This window comes from Semicossyphus pulcher, unplaced genomic scaffold (genome assembly GCF_022749685.1).
Source record: "Semicossyphus pulcher isolate SPU_LCO1_2020_fin unplaced genomic scaffold, fSemPul1.0.p SCAF_8, whole genome shotgun sequence".
NCBI lineage: Eukaryota > Metazoa > Chordata > Actinopteri > Labriformes > Labridae > Semicossyphus > Semicossyphus pulcher.
Window position 1 is genome coordinate 8749147 of NW_027211759.1, and position 14812 is coordinate 8763958.

The window sequence follows — 14812 nt, forward strand, 5'->3', positions numbered from 1 at the left end:
ACAGACATGATGTGTTTAGCATGTGTTTAGCATCCCAACTTTTATCTCACCTTTAACACTGTTTGGCAAGATGCCATAAAACCACAGCAAAATGGGTGAGGTTCAGATTTCATTGTTTCAAACATAATGACTTCCTTTTTTAGTTGAATTCACCTTCAGCTCAATTTGTCCTCTTTGAACATCACGTGTAGCTGGAGTCACTGTTGAGCAGGCTCCAGGTGGGGATGTTAACATCAAGTTTTTTACCCCCAACCCTGATCCTATACTTTTATCTCTCTAGATGATGCAGCTGCACAGTGCACACCTCATGTACAATAAAGTTATAAAGATGTAAATGTACATTAAGGAGATATTTTTCAAGTTTTTAATGCTCTTATCAACATGGGAATGGACAAATATGCTTCCTTTATGCAAATGTATTATTATTCCAAAACAATGACAAATACTGTCCAGAATATTCTACAGAATAACCTCAAAGGTTCTGCATGCTCAAAAAATATGCTGAAAGCATAACATGGCAAACTGAAGCCCAGCAAGCAACAACAGACGGGCATGTTGACCTGAATGTAACATTCCTAATAAGTCACTGAGTGCAGTAGGAGATAAAAAAAACTAATTTTAGTCAAAGTTTAATCACTTAAAGACATGTTTCACAACCTGGGGCTCTCTGCATCAGCTGTGTGCTCGGCCAGCAAGTGGTATTTAAGACTCGACGTACTCCGGTGGTAACTCCGTTCACATCGACAGTAAATACAAATAACTTATAGCAGGGCTTTGAGGCTGAACTTGCCATTTAAAAGACCCTTTTCTTTATTATCCACTTCTTCTCACGGAGGTTTGTTTCTGCTTGCTGTCCACAACAGTACCGCTGCATCGCTTCCTGTTTTCCCAAACTAAGGGGGGGGCGGAGGGTCAAAATGATAGAATGTGTGTGCGTTAATCACGCGTCAAAATAAATAGTAATTAACTCATTATTATCGCGTTAACTTTGAGAGCCCTACTTTTTACTAAACCTAAACCAGATTTGCGATATTAAAAGGAATAATAATTTTTAGATAGTTATTCTCATTTTCATTGAAAAACATATTAAAATGATTATGGAGTGATTTCTGCAGAGATATTTGATACATAAGTCTGTGTATGATGTGTAGGCCTGAACATCTCTGCAGCACTATAGTTACATTTAAATGGTATTTTTTGACACACATTGTACTTTAAACAAATGTTGCGCCCCCTGCAATTTGAAAATTGGAGTGGGTCATATTCCACTTTAGATTAATGGTCTGATTTAATAAATCAGTATGGGTTTCAGTCTCAGAAATCCCACATCAACAGTGCTGTCATATCACCTTACATGTTTATCTTTTGGGTGGATTTATTTATACACGCTGTCAATAAGCTGTAAAATGTACTGTGTGACTAATTGTGGATGACAGATGAGGCTGTGGCTGTTTTGTTTGAGGCAAAACAGATGAAGAAGACAGTGTTGCTTGTAATCGTGCTTAGCAGGGTTTTATGTAATCAAATGATGACAGAGCTTCTGTTATTTATTTATCATAATGCACTCTCTGTTTCCTTCACTCTTAAAGTACAGTTGGTTAAAAACATACTATTGAATGCTCAGTGGAAAGCTACAAGCACAAGCAAATCCACTGATCTCAGTGATTGCATTGAAATGTATTGATTCCTGTTGTGTGCAAAGATGTCCCCGCAGTCTAACGTCCCTCTGTAGTAAAACACTTCAGAATTACATCAGTTTGTTCCTACTGTTGGCAATCTTTCACTGGACTCCTGTTTTCATCAACGTTGATTTTCTCACCTGGGCTGATAAGGCTTCTTCATGTTGGTCAGGAGTTGATATCTGATCACGGTATTCTGATGATAGTTTGAAACTGAGCTCTCAGTTCAACCAACTCACGGCTTTGATGCTTATTTAATAGAGCAAAAGGCTGATTTGAAGGCTTGTATGAACTAATTGTGGAAAACTAGTCCTTAGTTTAGTTAGAAGAGACTTCCGGTCAAGACTTCCTTTTCCGTGTGCTGCATTGTTTACAGAAAAAGAAACCGTATGTTTTTTTGTGATTGACTTTAATTAACTCGTCTGACCTTTGCTGAAACTTCAACATCATGATGCAGATTAGTAAAAAGTAAAATGAAGCTTTGTCAGGTCTGTCCTCAAGAGGAGAAGAAAACTACTTTTAAAATGCTCGTTTGTTGAACGGAGGTCGGCTTGATCATTTCTGACGCATTCGAGGAAGTCTGGAAATCTGAACGCTGAGTGGCTTTCGTGACACGGCGTCAAGGGAATTTATCTCAGGATGAATTTTAGATGTAGAGCAGATTGTTAGCTGTTAGCATGCAGATGTCTGTTTATAGAGATTATTAAGAAGCTAAATCATCGTCAGATAGCCGCTGATGAGAGCCGGAGCTTTACGTTCCGCCTGCTTTTGCTCTCCACATGTTGACTGTTTTTCCTGCGTATGCTGTGGTCATTACTCGTACTACAAGCATACTACAAACGGAAAACAGCACAAATGCCGTCCCTAAAATCCACGATCCTGCCTACAGATTCTACATTTCTATGTAGAAATATACAAATCTGTAAACAGAGATTAGTCTTATGATAATGAAAGAACTTCATATTTAAAGATTCATTTGCTTTTAAGAAATAGTGCTCTTGTTTTTGGGAGTTTAAATGAAATGGTATAGAACAATCCAAGCACAAGTAAGCTACATGAATGTCGTGTGAGTGTGAACACATACACACACACACACACAGAGACTGATTGGAGGATGTGTTCGTGAGGGATTGTGGGACGGTTCTTAACAGGATTTGCTGAAGTCAGCACAGTCTGGCTCGTTGGGATAAAGACCCTAGAGCTTCTTCCTGGCAGCAGAATACACAAACGCACACACACACACACACACACACACACACACACACACACAGAGTCTGAATCGCACTCATGTATGCATTCACACACTGATCAATACTCCCGATCTTATCCTCTCACAGTCCTTTCAAAACGCCGTCCTTCTGACTAATGGTCACTATCACTAGCTCACACATGTGCATATACACGTTGACACTCACACATCACATACACTCACTTTCCCACCAACACAATCGGTCACTCAATCACTCACTCTAACGCTCCCACTCTTGTTGGTGAGCACACGCTGACGTCTCATTGTGTGTCCAGTTGCTAAGCCTTCTGTTCCTGTGTAAGTCACGGGCAGCGTCCCTGCCCGGTCTCCTGGTTTCAGATGTCAACACAGCGGAGATTAAAGGCATCACAACAGAGCAGCAGGTTCAGAACGGTCTCGTCTCTAAGTAAACACACGGGGAACTGTAATGAGGTTTATTATAACGGTCAGCTGCTGAGACAGATTGATGTTAAATCAAATTAAGCCACATTATACTCCCCGTCCTGCTCTTTGTACTTATATTTAGACCACTTAGATGAAATGTTTTCTGAAGCGCTTTTATTGAATTCAGTTGAAAGGAAACAAAGACAAAATCATACTTCGAATTCCCCTAAAATAAATGTTATAAAAGTTGTACCTTTATTAAGTTATTCAGGCAGCTGGGCCTCTTTCTGTGCTTATCTGCCTTTATTAGGAAGACCTTAAACTTGTATCCCGACACAGCTCTCGCTAGCTTATGTTTCAGGTCAGGATTTTTATTTAACGATGCATGTCTGTGGGCTACAAGTCAAAGAGTCATTGAATTGAAGAATGTAATCTTTATCCCCCAATGAAATCTTCCTAAGTTATTTAAAGTGCTAATCTTGATGAACAGTAATTGCAGGAGCACACTTCTTAGCTATCCAGACAGTGCTGCATGTGTGACGTCCACAGTTAGCTCCGGTTGTAACTCTTGATTTTCCTCGCTGACGGTCGCTTTCCTTTTCAGACTGTTTGCCTTCATCTGAGCGTCAAATTTGTTTCTTTTTCTTTGGATTTTCACTTATTTTTGAAGTTGTATCTGTAGTCATCCATCTTTTCTTTGTTTGTTCAGCCATAGTAGATTACTGTTTACTCGCAACACTTGCAGAGACCGGAAAAACAGCCGCTTAGCTCCGCCTACCCTCTCTGGCAGACCAACCACTGCTGGGTGATGGAAAACGCGTCACTGACATTTATTTAAATTAAAATCTTTTAGCTTGTCATGATTTTTATTTAATGAAGCATTTCTTTGGACTACAAGTCAAATATCATCAAGTTGAAGAATGTAATCTTTATCTCCCAAAGAAATCCTGCTGAGTTTTAATATATTCCTCAAATTCTGTGTCATAACCCATTTTTGACAAGTATTTTAGGACCAAAAAACGTCACACAGACTACATTCATCTGTCAAAGGATCTGACTGTGATTGACATCACTGCACTGTCGGTGTAAATATGTCCTTTGCCATGGCGTTAATGGTGGCAGTGCTCAACAGGCGACACATGAATCAGCTGCAGGATTCGTCTACACTGTATCATAAAGTCCCATCGCCTTCCACTGTGTTTGTTTTTCCGTAGAGGGATTGTGGCAAGCATCCTGGTGTTCCTCTGTTTTGGTGTTACTCAAGCCAAAGATGGACCCTTCACTAGACCACATCCAGGTAAGAATATCACACTCACCATACAAACTCTTTTTTTTAGCTGCTTTTTCCAGTTTTATGGCAACATTTTTATCATGTCAGATGAGAGACCAGGTTGAAATGCATCTTTGAACAACATCCTAAGGATTCAGAAACACTATATGTAATTAAAACGTGTTCATATAGCTCGATCTTATCAGCACAAGCTCAGGTGATGAGTCTGACGTTTTAATGACTTATTGATTGTTCTTTCCTCGTGTAGAGAGGTAAGAGTACCTGACAGCAGTCACCACTAATTTTATCAACAGAAACATTTGAGAATCTCATGTAGGCCTCTCATAAAAGTAAAGATCCTCTGAGTGCTGGTAATCAATACACACAGTGGACAGCTAAATGTAATGAGTGAACCAACTCAGTTGGAAGGAGATCGGATTTTTTCCAGGCATTGGTTAGATCCAATTAGATCCTTTAGAGAACAACTGAAACGCCAACAAACAAGTCCACACAGGGTGAACACCTCCATCACTTGTGTGGAGGACTCTCCTGGTCTTATAGAAGGCATATAAAGGGTAGTGTGTCCCTCAGTGAATAGACATGAAGAAACATGAAAATCTCACGCCCTTTAAAACACACGAACCTCTCCCACAGATCAGTGAGCTGCTGTCTAAACACAGAAAAACGACATTCCTTACTGTCTTATTACTGCTTACATAACTGACAATCCAAGCTATTCATGACTCACTGTTTTCAGGAGGCACATTTACACGAATTTATAGCCACCAATAAAAAACAAACGGCATTATAAAGCATAATACAATGGCTGAAGGAAAGGCACAAACGTGATTGGTAGGCAGGTGTCTGTTAATTTGTAGTAACTGAACAGTATGAGCAGACAACTCTGATGCAGGTCTGTGTGTCATGCTCTACTTTAATGTGCTGGTATTTAAGCTTTAGGTAAAGCACAGCGACAGTGAAGGTTATATGAAGAGCTTTGTGTTGTGTTAACTGGTGGGTTAAAGAGAGAGCCGCGAGAGAAACCAGAGGTGCTGTCAAAGTAACGTGTTCATTTCGATTGATTAATTAGTCACTAAGCATACAACTGTATACAGCAGCTTTAAAAACAGGACGGAAACGCATGGCACAAGGATACCTGGCCTTTAATTTTTATTATTTTATCCATCTGAGATCGATCAATAAGTGGACAACCTGCCCTCCCACAGCCTACCTGTCTCGAGCAGGGACAACATACACACACTCTGCAGCGACGTCCTCTGGTACGTCCCGACTGTAAATTCATTAATTGAGCGGCGGTCTTTTCCTTTTAAAATAATAAATAAATAATAAATCTGTCGCTGTTTTTAAGCTTATAAAATGTGCTGCTGTCATTTGGTTACGATCGATCGTTTTGAGAGTCTACGTCATTAATAACATCCCTCGTGCACATGCGGCGCGAGTAAATCGCGAAAGAACTTAATAAAACAGAATGCAGATGCAGACAGTCGACAGCAGACAGAAGCCGCTTTCCCACTGGTCAAAAAACCTGTTAACGCCCAGATTTTTTTCTCAGTGGGAAAGGTTACAATCGGCATTCAGACCCGGGTCAAATGACTTTGCAGAAGACCCAGGTAATTTTTGCCTCGGCTCTGATCGGCAATGATGGGAACACAAAACCCGGGTCGACACGCTAATCTCCGCCCCCTTTCGGCGATGCTATGCGCATTTAAGTTCTGGCGCGTAAATACAGAATAACAACATACAGCGGCTAATTTGTTCCGTGCAAGATGCAGCAACACAGCGAGGTGAGAGAGCTTCTTCTGATCCGAGGGGAAGAAGAAATAAGGCGACAGTTTAATAACCCTGTTTCTGGCGCGTTAGACGGTGGCCGACTGAAAAGAGACCAAACGGAGTATACTCCACTGGCAATGGAAAAAGAGACAATCGGCATTTATAAGCAGGTCTTCCTGGGTCTGATAAGCCCGCGTCAGTGCACTAATTTTGGTGGGAAATGGGTAAGAGAGAGACATACAGAAAAAGGGGTGCTGGTTAAGCAGTTGTGTGCAGAGGTGTGTTGGGGGAGACAGGAGGGAAGCAAAGTGATCAGATTAAAGAAGTTTGTGAATTAAGACTACATGAAATGAGAAATGAGTACACTTAAAGTGTGTAAGTAAGATATAAGCATCTAGAAACAGGGTAATCCAGACTGAGTAAGTCTACATGTGATGCTTCTCATAAAAATCAATGATAAACGCGATTTAATTGAGATGAATTAAAACAAAGCCTGTAATTAATTAGATTAATTTCTTTAATTGCCTTGTACCGCACTAGTATAATCCCTTACATCTACACACGACACAAACACTGAGTAAAACAGCTGCTTTATACCTTTACATTTGCCTGTAATGACTATATAAGAGTAATTCTGTGGTTCAGGGTTAGTTAAACTAGATGGTGCAGCAGAAGCATTCTGGGGTTTTTTGGCTTGTGGCTTGTTTTTAATGTTTGATAAGAGTATCAGCTGTGTATTTAAAAAGCACCGGACTGTTTATGTGGTGGCATATAATATGTTGAGTTGTGGCTAAATGCGTCAGCCTAATGCTGACGCGCTGTTCTATTTAAATGGTGCAGTAGTTAAAAAGTAATCTGCTATTGATGTTTTTCTACCGCATCGTTTGTGCAGAAGACTCCTCTTGTATCTCACACAACATGTTTCCCGCTAACTCCAGAGGGAAACATAGACAGGAAGGAAGATAACACGGTGTGGAGGTCACATGGAGACGTGCGCTGAATGTTGTTGGAGGCGTGAAGTGGCCGGACAAGAATTTTGGCTGCTGTTGATGCATTACTTGTCCCTTCATGCCCCCGTTCTTGTTGGAATCAAAAAGACAAGGGGGTTCTGTTTGTGTGTGTATTTAGTGACTGTGTCATACTCCCTGACCTGTTGAGCCAGCCAAGTAGGTTAGTTGTTATGCACCTTGTTGCAGTTACATCACATGTCTGTGTCCTGGGAAAAGACCCAGAGGGGACAGAGTTAACTCCCTATAGATCACCGTCTGGGAGTGTCACAACAAACAGACTACACCAAACAACACAAGTGCTGAATTGTATCCTTTTGTAGGACATTCAATTCAAGGTGCTGCTACAAGAACTTTTACCACAGTCTCTTTTAATCCTTCTGTGTCTCTTTAACAATGAGCTGCTGATGAAGGTGAACTTGAATGGAACCAGATTATCTGCTGTCATAACCAGTCCTAACTGGATTTCTCTGTATCCTTGGTAACAGAAAAAACACACTCCAATTTGTGTTTTATGAAGCAATTAATTATTAATAGTCTGAATGGATCGTCGACTGGCAAAAGCCTTTGAATTAAGGAAGCAGCACAGAAATAGCAAGGTCAACACGCAACAAAGCATCACTCAGATTCTGTACAGACAGAATGTTAAATGTTTAATTTGCCTCTTTTTAAATACAGAAATACAGAGTCATATTAATAACTGTGTCATCCAACATGTTTTCCTATAAAAAATGCGACATCTCTTACCGTCACATCCTCTCTCTGTTTCTCTGCAGCTTACTGGAGATTCTGGCTTTGTGTCACCGTCGTCTACGAGCTGTTCCTGATATTTATCCTGTTCCAGGTTGGTATGCTGATGATATGATATTGAAATCTCGATGGGCTAAAACCACAGACTGCATAAATAATGGACGTAGCCACCCTGACGTCACCCATTAGTTTCTCGACTGCGTGAATGAAGCTGAAATATGGCCGACGCCATGTTGGTTTACTGAAGTGGCCAAATTTGCACGAGAGGATCACGCTGCAGAAAAGCGAGTGGTTGAAAAATGCCAAGTTATCAAAGCTAAACAGTCTGTGTCTGATCCACTGGCTTGTGAATGAGTTTAACTTTCCCAGGAGGAGATTCTGTTTGTGGTGGTGACTGACTGCAGGTGTTTAATTATCAGAGTAAAGAAGTAGTGGATTTGCCGCTTGCTCGTCCGCTGAGCTAGCGACGGTCCACAATAATCTCTCCGGGGAAAAGCCAACAACTTCTGACTCCTATTTACTGACCGACGATTAAATAAATGTTTGATAAACACTGAACAGGCTAACAAGCCAGCTATTGTGAGCACAGTATACCTGCTACTTGGTGCTAAAAATATATCAATACAATAATAATAGCATTTAACTCACCGAAAAGCTGGAGCTCCGACCACAAAGTTCTATAAATCCCACAGAGACAGATTATTTGTCCAAACTTTGAATGAAAAAAAACACAAAAGGCTCCAACAGAACAAACAGGTGAAGTTAAGTTCAGTGACTGTGTGTCTGTGTTTATGTCTAGCAGACAGCCAGCAGGATCTACCTGTCACTCATGTGACCCGGCCCCTATGATTTAAGGCTAAGTACAACGGGTGTGTTATAAAAAGATTCATCCCCAGTAGTTATCTTGAACAATAAAATTAGCTGTTTTTAACAAAACTGTTTTTAGTACCAGGCTGTAAACATGTTAATTTCTGCTGTAAAAGTCATTTTCCCATCTGCCATAATGTTATTTCTTTGTTTCTGGAGCCAGTCAAGTGGCCACTTGAGGAACTGCAGTTTTTTGCACTTCTGCATTGGCTTCATTTTTCAACACCGGAGGTTGCCGCTTGGCTAAAACACTGTCAAACATATAGCAAACAAATGCATTCATAAAGTCTATAATTTACACTAGGACATACTTCTCTTTCTTGTGGGAGTTTTATCCGACCATTTTAGAAATGTTGGCTCCATCCCCAGAACGAAGCAGAAGGACTCCTTAAAACGTGGATTGTGTAATCTCCACAAGTCAAAGCAAAGAAGCTACATTCTGGGGGAAAAAAACCATGGAGATCTTAAATGCATCTTAGCAACCAGGCCTAAACACTGGCCAAAATGTGTTTTGGCCAGTGCTCCAATCTCCTCCTGGAACCCTGGGAGCATCTTTGCTCTCCTCTAGTTTAATTAAAATGTCCAATACTAAGCCAGACCCTTTGACATACTGGAGCAATACTTAACAGCTGCTTGTTCAAAGAATTGCAAATTGTCACCATGTTTGTTTTGAACTTTTAAGAATTGATTAAATCCACCTTGAAGTGTCTGTATTTGTGTGTGTCCATAAAAGGTCATTGTCAGGGAGAATACGTGCTGATAGTTTCTGTACTTAAACCCCATCATCTAGACTGTGCACGATGGCCGACAGTTCATGAAGTACATTGACCCAAAGCTCGGGGTGGCCCTCCCCGAGCGCGACTATGGAGGAAACTGCCTCATGTACGACCCTGGAAACACCACCGACCCCTTCCACAACATCTGGGTGAGACTATTTTAGTCATTTTATCTTTTCCAGCTGCATTTGTATCGTAAACACATTTTGAGTATGCAGTAACCTGGCAAATAACATGCCACCTTCTCAGAGGAGTCATTTTTGTCTTTTTCTATTGTTGTACTCTTCCCCAAAAAAATAAGTGTTAAAGAAATGACCCAGATCTCATATACTATTGCAGCTGTCAAAAGTCCATACAGGCGTCCACATACTGTGAAATGTTTTCCTGTTTCTCTCCCTCATCCATTGCACACTTATTTTCCGTCTGACACTAGAACTCCTAGCCTCTCTCTTCCTTCTCGCTTTCTCTCTCCTTCGCAAACACAAGCTCACAGTATGTTTGCTGACTGGCTCCCGAGGCTTGTGTCTGGTGCACATTACAGTCCGTCAGTAGAACCAGGCCCTCTTCTCCCCCTGTGGAGACAGTCTGCTGCTGCCATGACCCACAGCCTTTCTCTACTGTTGGCCTCATTTCACTAAATACAGCAGATCTGTGTCAATAACCTTCTTAAAATGTGTTCCCTTTGACAATTTATTCATGAATAAAATATGTCTGACATTAAAACAGATTACAGGTTACTTTGAGTTTAAAGGTAAATCACGTAAAATGTGCTGTATTACTTGGCTGAAAAGCTGAATATAAAGTGGATGAACTATGAAAGGGATGCAGCGATTAACCTGTTTCACTATTACTCACGCTTTAAAACTTTGGGTTACATGACAAAACCTCGGTTCTTTGATAAAAAGAGTGAGGTGTTTATTAGTGTAGTGTAGGCTCCGCTACACTGGTTTATACTGCTCTCAAAAAAAGGGACGGTACATTATTTTTGGTGCAACCTGCACGGAACGAAAACAAAGTGACACCTGTGGCGCACCAGCTTAATTTAACGTGCTTATCAAGAGACATTGAGGCTATGCTACATTAGCTTTACAAAGGTAGAGGGACCACGTAGCGAAGCTTTGCATCCACCAAAAACGTGTGAAATCGGCCGTTTTGCATTTTGGATACACCGTGAATGACCAGGAAGTAATTCAAGACGAATAAAAAAGTTGCGGCTAAAGTGTCAAACATATCAAACTTGATGTAGCATCAGTGGGATCACCACCTAGCACTTCACGCCTAACATGATAACTGAGTGATGTAACGTTACGTGTTACGATGAAACAGGGAATAAATATAAACGCGTCACTTACAGTCAATGGCGTAGCGGTGAAAGTTGTGCTTTTAGTAAACGAACAGCAGTAAAGCGGCATGCACTCCATGGAAGGAAAAATAGTCCTCTCACGGGCTTCTGTCAGTGACCGTTTAACGTTGCTTCCTAATGTCTGCCATTGTAGGGTAAATATACCAGTTGTAAAACACTTAACATGACTTCCAGCACTATACCACGGGATATCAATAAAGTTAATCTTACGCATTAATAACGGTTAGATAGATGAATAGATAGCTACTTTATTGACCCCTAGGGAAATTTAGGTCAGAAAACATTTCTAAAGAATGTTCATGTGATTTTAATAAATTAATGCATGATAATCGTGAAACCGTGATTATTTCTCTGACTATAATGTTGCATCCCTGCACACTAAACAACTGGGTGTATTTTCATTTGTGTGCTCCATGATACCCCTCCCGGTTTTGTTCCATTCGGTGACCCAGCACTCACTGTTCCCTTTCCTGGTTGGTACCAATGTGTACCAGTTGTTTGCACTTTATTGGATTTGTTGTTGAGAGTAGGACTGCAGCTTCTGATAACTTTGATTTAATGATGTAACGGGTATGAAAAGTATCGACAGTTTGACGTTATAAATCAAAGCTTAACCTAAATTTAACACTTTGTCTCTGCAGGACAAGATGGACGGCTTTGTTCCAGCTCACTTCCTGGGGTGGTATATAAAGGTAGGTATGGATGCAGTAGGCTGCAAGTGATACACCTGTGTGTACTTATTGACTGGCTTCAACTATAGTGTTCCTGGTGATGGCTACGTGACCATTTCAGCTGTCTAATCTAGAGAATAACTGCGTCTTAAAAGCAGTTGAGCATGTGACACAAACATGTGCTGTTGGCATGCTGGGAATGCCGACAATTTGTTACCCGATTGTGACACATGCACCACATTTAAACACATTGAAGCGTCAGGGATTTTCATAATTATGACTTGGCAAGTTTGCAAGCACCCAAATGCTGAGGTACCTACTCGTAAGTGGAGATAAAACCTACAATTTATTTACTAATAAAGAATAAGATCTGATAATGGCTGGCTAACCTTGTTAAAAATGATCTGTCCTTTAAAACTTCATCAGTCTTTTCTGTTATAGCCTGACAGACAGAGTCTTCAGCCCGCTCTCGGGTGATACAGATTGACAGCACCGACACTCTCAGTTACATTTGCAGCAATAACAAATATTTCATTCCTTTCTCTGGTATCTCTCTGACCTCCTCCCACTCCCCCACCGCTCTCTTCCTCCTACTCACCCTCTCCTTTTGCTCTCTCTTCTCCCTCAGACTCTGATGATTCGCGATTGGTGGATGTGTATGATAATCAGTGTCATGTTTGAGTTCCTGGAATACAGCCTGGAGCACCAGTTACCTAACTTCTCCGAGTGCTGGTGGGACCATGTACGTATGAATATTACCGTCTCCTCTTTCGCCTGCTGAGAATAAACTGATGTGCCCTCAACACAAATTAGATTTTTGAAGGGTCATATAAAATAATGAAATATATAAACATGAAGTTGTCATACAGATAGTAATGTGGAGGTACAGACGGGGGAAAGCAAAAGGTCAGAAAATAGAAGAAGTCAGATGTTTGGCATGTTTTCACAAAGGTCTCTAATATGAAACGGCTGCAGTGAACAAACGGCAGCAATGGATTGTGATTGCAGGTGTGTTTGTTCACATGACTCACCTTAAGAACAGACAGGAGTTTCAGCTGTGGACAAAACATGTTGTGTAACTTTAGATGTAAACAAAACGACTGATAACGGACTGATAAAAGTACAATGTGGTCTGACATGAAGGATTGAGGAAGCATACTATAATATCCTGCTACCTGATGCACGCTGCTGCAGTAATAAAGCTATTCAATGCTATTTGTGCTATTGAGATTATAAATGGTTATATAGTGGTGGTTGCATGATAAGAAACTTATATCACCCGAAAGACAGTGGGTGGTCTGAAAAGCACAAGGGCTAATGTTAGCACCATTAACACTATTATAAACAACAGAGCAACATCACAGAATCTCAGCAGACAAATAGTGTTTTATATAATATAACTATTTACTAAAATGATCAGTTTCAGGGGATGTACATGTTAAACTAGGCCCAGCACACACATTAGTCTTTTTTTGCAAACATCTTTACTCTTATTTTTAAGTTACCAAACTTCATTATCTTAAAACACCGTGTGAGATTTCCCTTCCCATAGCAAGCGCAATCTATACCTTTCTGTACCCTTTGATAACATAGTCTGTCTCTCTCCAGTGGATCATGGACGTGCTGGTGTGTAACGGTATGGGGATCTACTGCGGCATGAAGACCCTGGCCTGGCTGTCAATGAAGCCCTACCAGTGGCAGGGCCTGTGGAACATTCCTACATACAAGTACGACTTCAAACTCACTGCACTCAGTTTGTAGGCCCGGAGGTGGCCAGTTTCCAGTACGGACCAAGCATGGAATTTGGGCTGGTAGCTGGAGAGGTACCAGTTCCTTTAATGGGCACTGTAGAGGTGTCCTTGAGCAAGGCACCGAATCCCCCAACTGCTCGGAGCGCATGTCAATGTGCAGCCCCCTCACTCTGACATCTCTCCATTAATGCATGTCCGTAGGGTCCTGTTTGTGCATGTGTGTGTAGCATGTTTGCAAAAATAGAATTTTCCGTAATTAATAAAGTATATCTTCTATCTATCAGAGCATTACTCTAATAGAGTGGACATTATTATGCCAATGTTCAAATCATCTTTCTCTAACCTCTCCGCTCATATGAACAGTTTTTAGACAGAACACCCTCTTTGACCTTTGAACCGTTAGTCCATTGGTGCTGCCCCTTTAATGACATTGCATTGTCGTATGTTTATTTTTTAACTACATCTCCGCTGTGTCCGTCCCAGGGGGAAGATAAAGCGTATTGCATTCCAGTTCACACCGTACAGTTGGGTGAAGTTTGAGTGGAAGCCTGCTTCAAACCTCCGTCGCTGGCTCGCTGTTTTAGGCATCATTTTCATGGTAAGATTTATCTTCTCTTTATATATGTAACAACTGGTTCATACAAAGCATTTTTAAAATGCATATCATAACAAGTGAAGGGGTATAAATGACATTATAGACTCTTATCTTGAAATTCCTTATACGCCCAGAGCTCCTAATTAAAGACTTGTGTTATCTTATCTCCTGCCTTCCCAGTTCCTCCTGGCAGAGCTGAACACCTTCTACCTGAAGTTTGTGTTGTGGATGCCTCCTGAACACTACCTGGTGCTGCTCCGTCTGGTGTTTTTTGTCAACGTGGGAGGCGTGGCCATGAGGGAAATCTACGACTTCATGGATGACCCGTGAGTAGCAGCAACATGGCTGGTGTTGGAGTTGGTTTATAAGATGATCGCTTGTACGAGTCGAGTAGAGAAGCACCATACAGTGTCTGGAAAAACGGATTCGCAGCAGAGACTGCTGTCGGATGTATTTTCTATCAGGGATAGTCCTATGTTCCTAAGCAATAAAATAAATTGACTTGGTCAAAAACATTTTGTAAAAGTGCAGGTAATTCCCATAACATGTTGTTCGCCATCCCAGAAGAGGACATTTCACTCACACTTGCTGTAACACCACAATGCTTATATGTACCAGCGAGTAATGTAAGGCTGTTGTTGGCAAACCCTCAGGACTGT

The 14812-nt window shown here is 41.0% G+C and overlaps 1 protein-coding gene across 1 annotated transcript in view; it reads left to right on the forward strand.

Moving 5' to 3' along the window:
* The window catches only part of ptdss2 (phosphatidylserine synthase 2), a 28396-nt gene that overhangs the window by 7149 nt on the left and 6435 nt on the right, over positions 1-14812 (forward strand). The window contains exons 4-11 of the mRNA XM_069687070.1: positions 4527-4609; positions 8157-8224; positions 9788-9922; positions 11778-11828; positions 12436-12549; positions 13416-13534; positions 14042-14156; positions 14334-14479. Of these exons, the coding sequence (XP_069543171.1) occupies positions 4527-4609; positions 8157-8224; positions 9788-9922; positions 11778-11828; positions 12436-12549; positions 13416-13534; positions 14042-14156; positions 14334-14479 (831 nt within the window). The remainder of the gene's footprint in view (positions 1-4526; positions 4610-8156; positions 8225-9787; positions 9923-11777; positions 11829-12435; positions 12550-13415; positions 13535-14041; positions 14157-14333; positions 14480-14812) is intronic.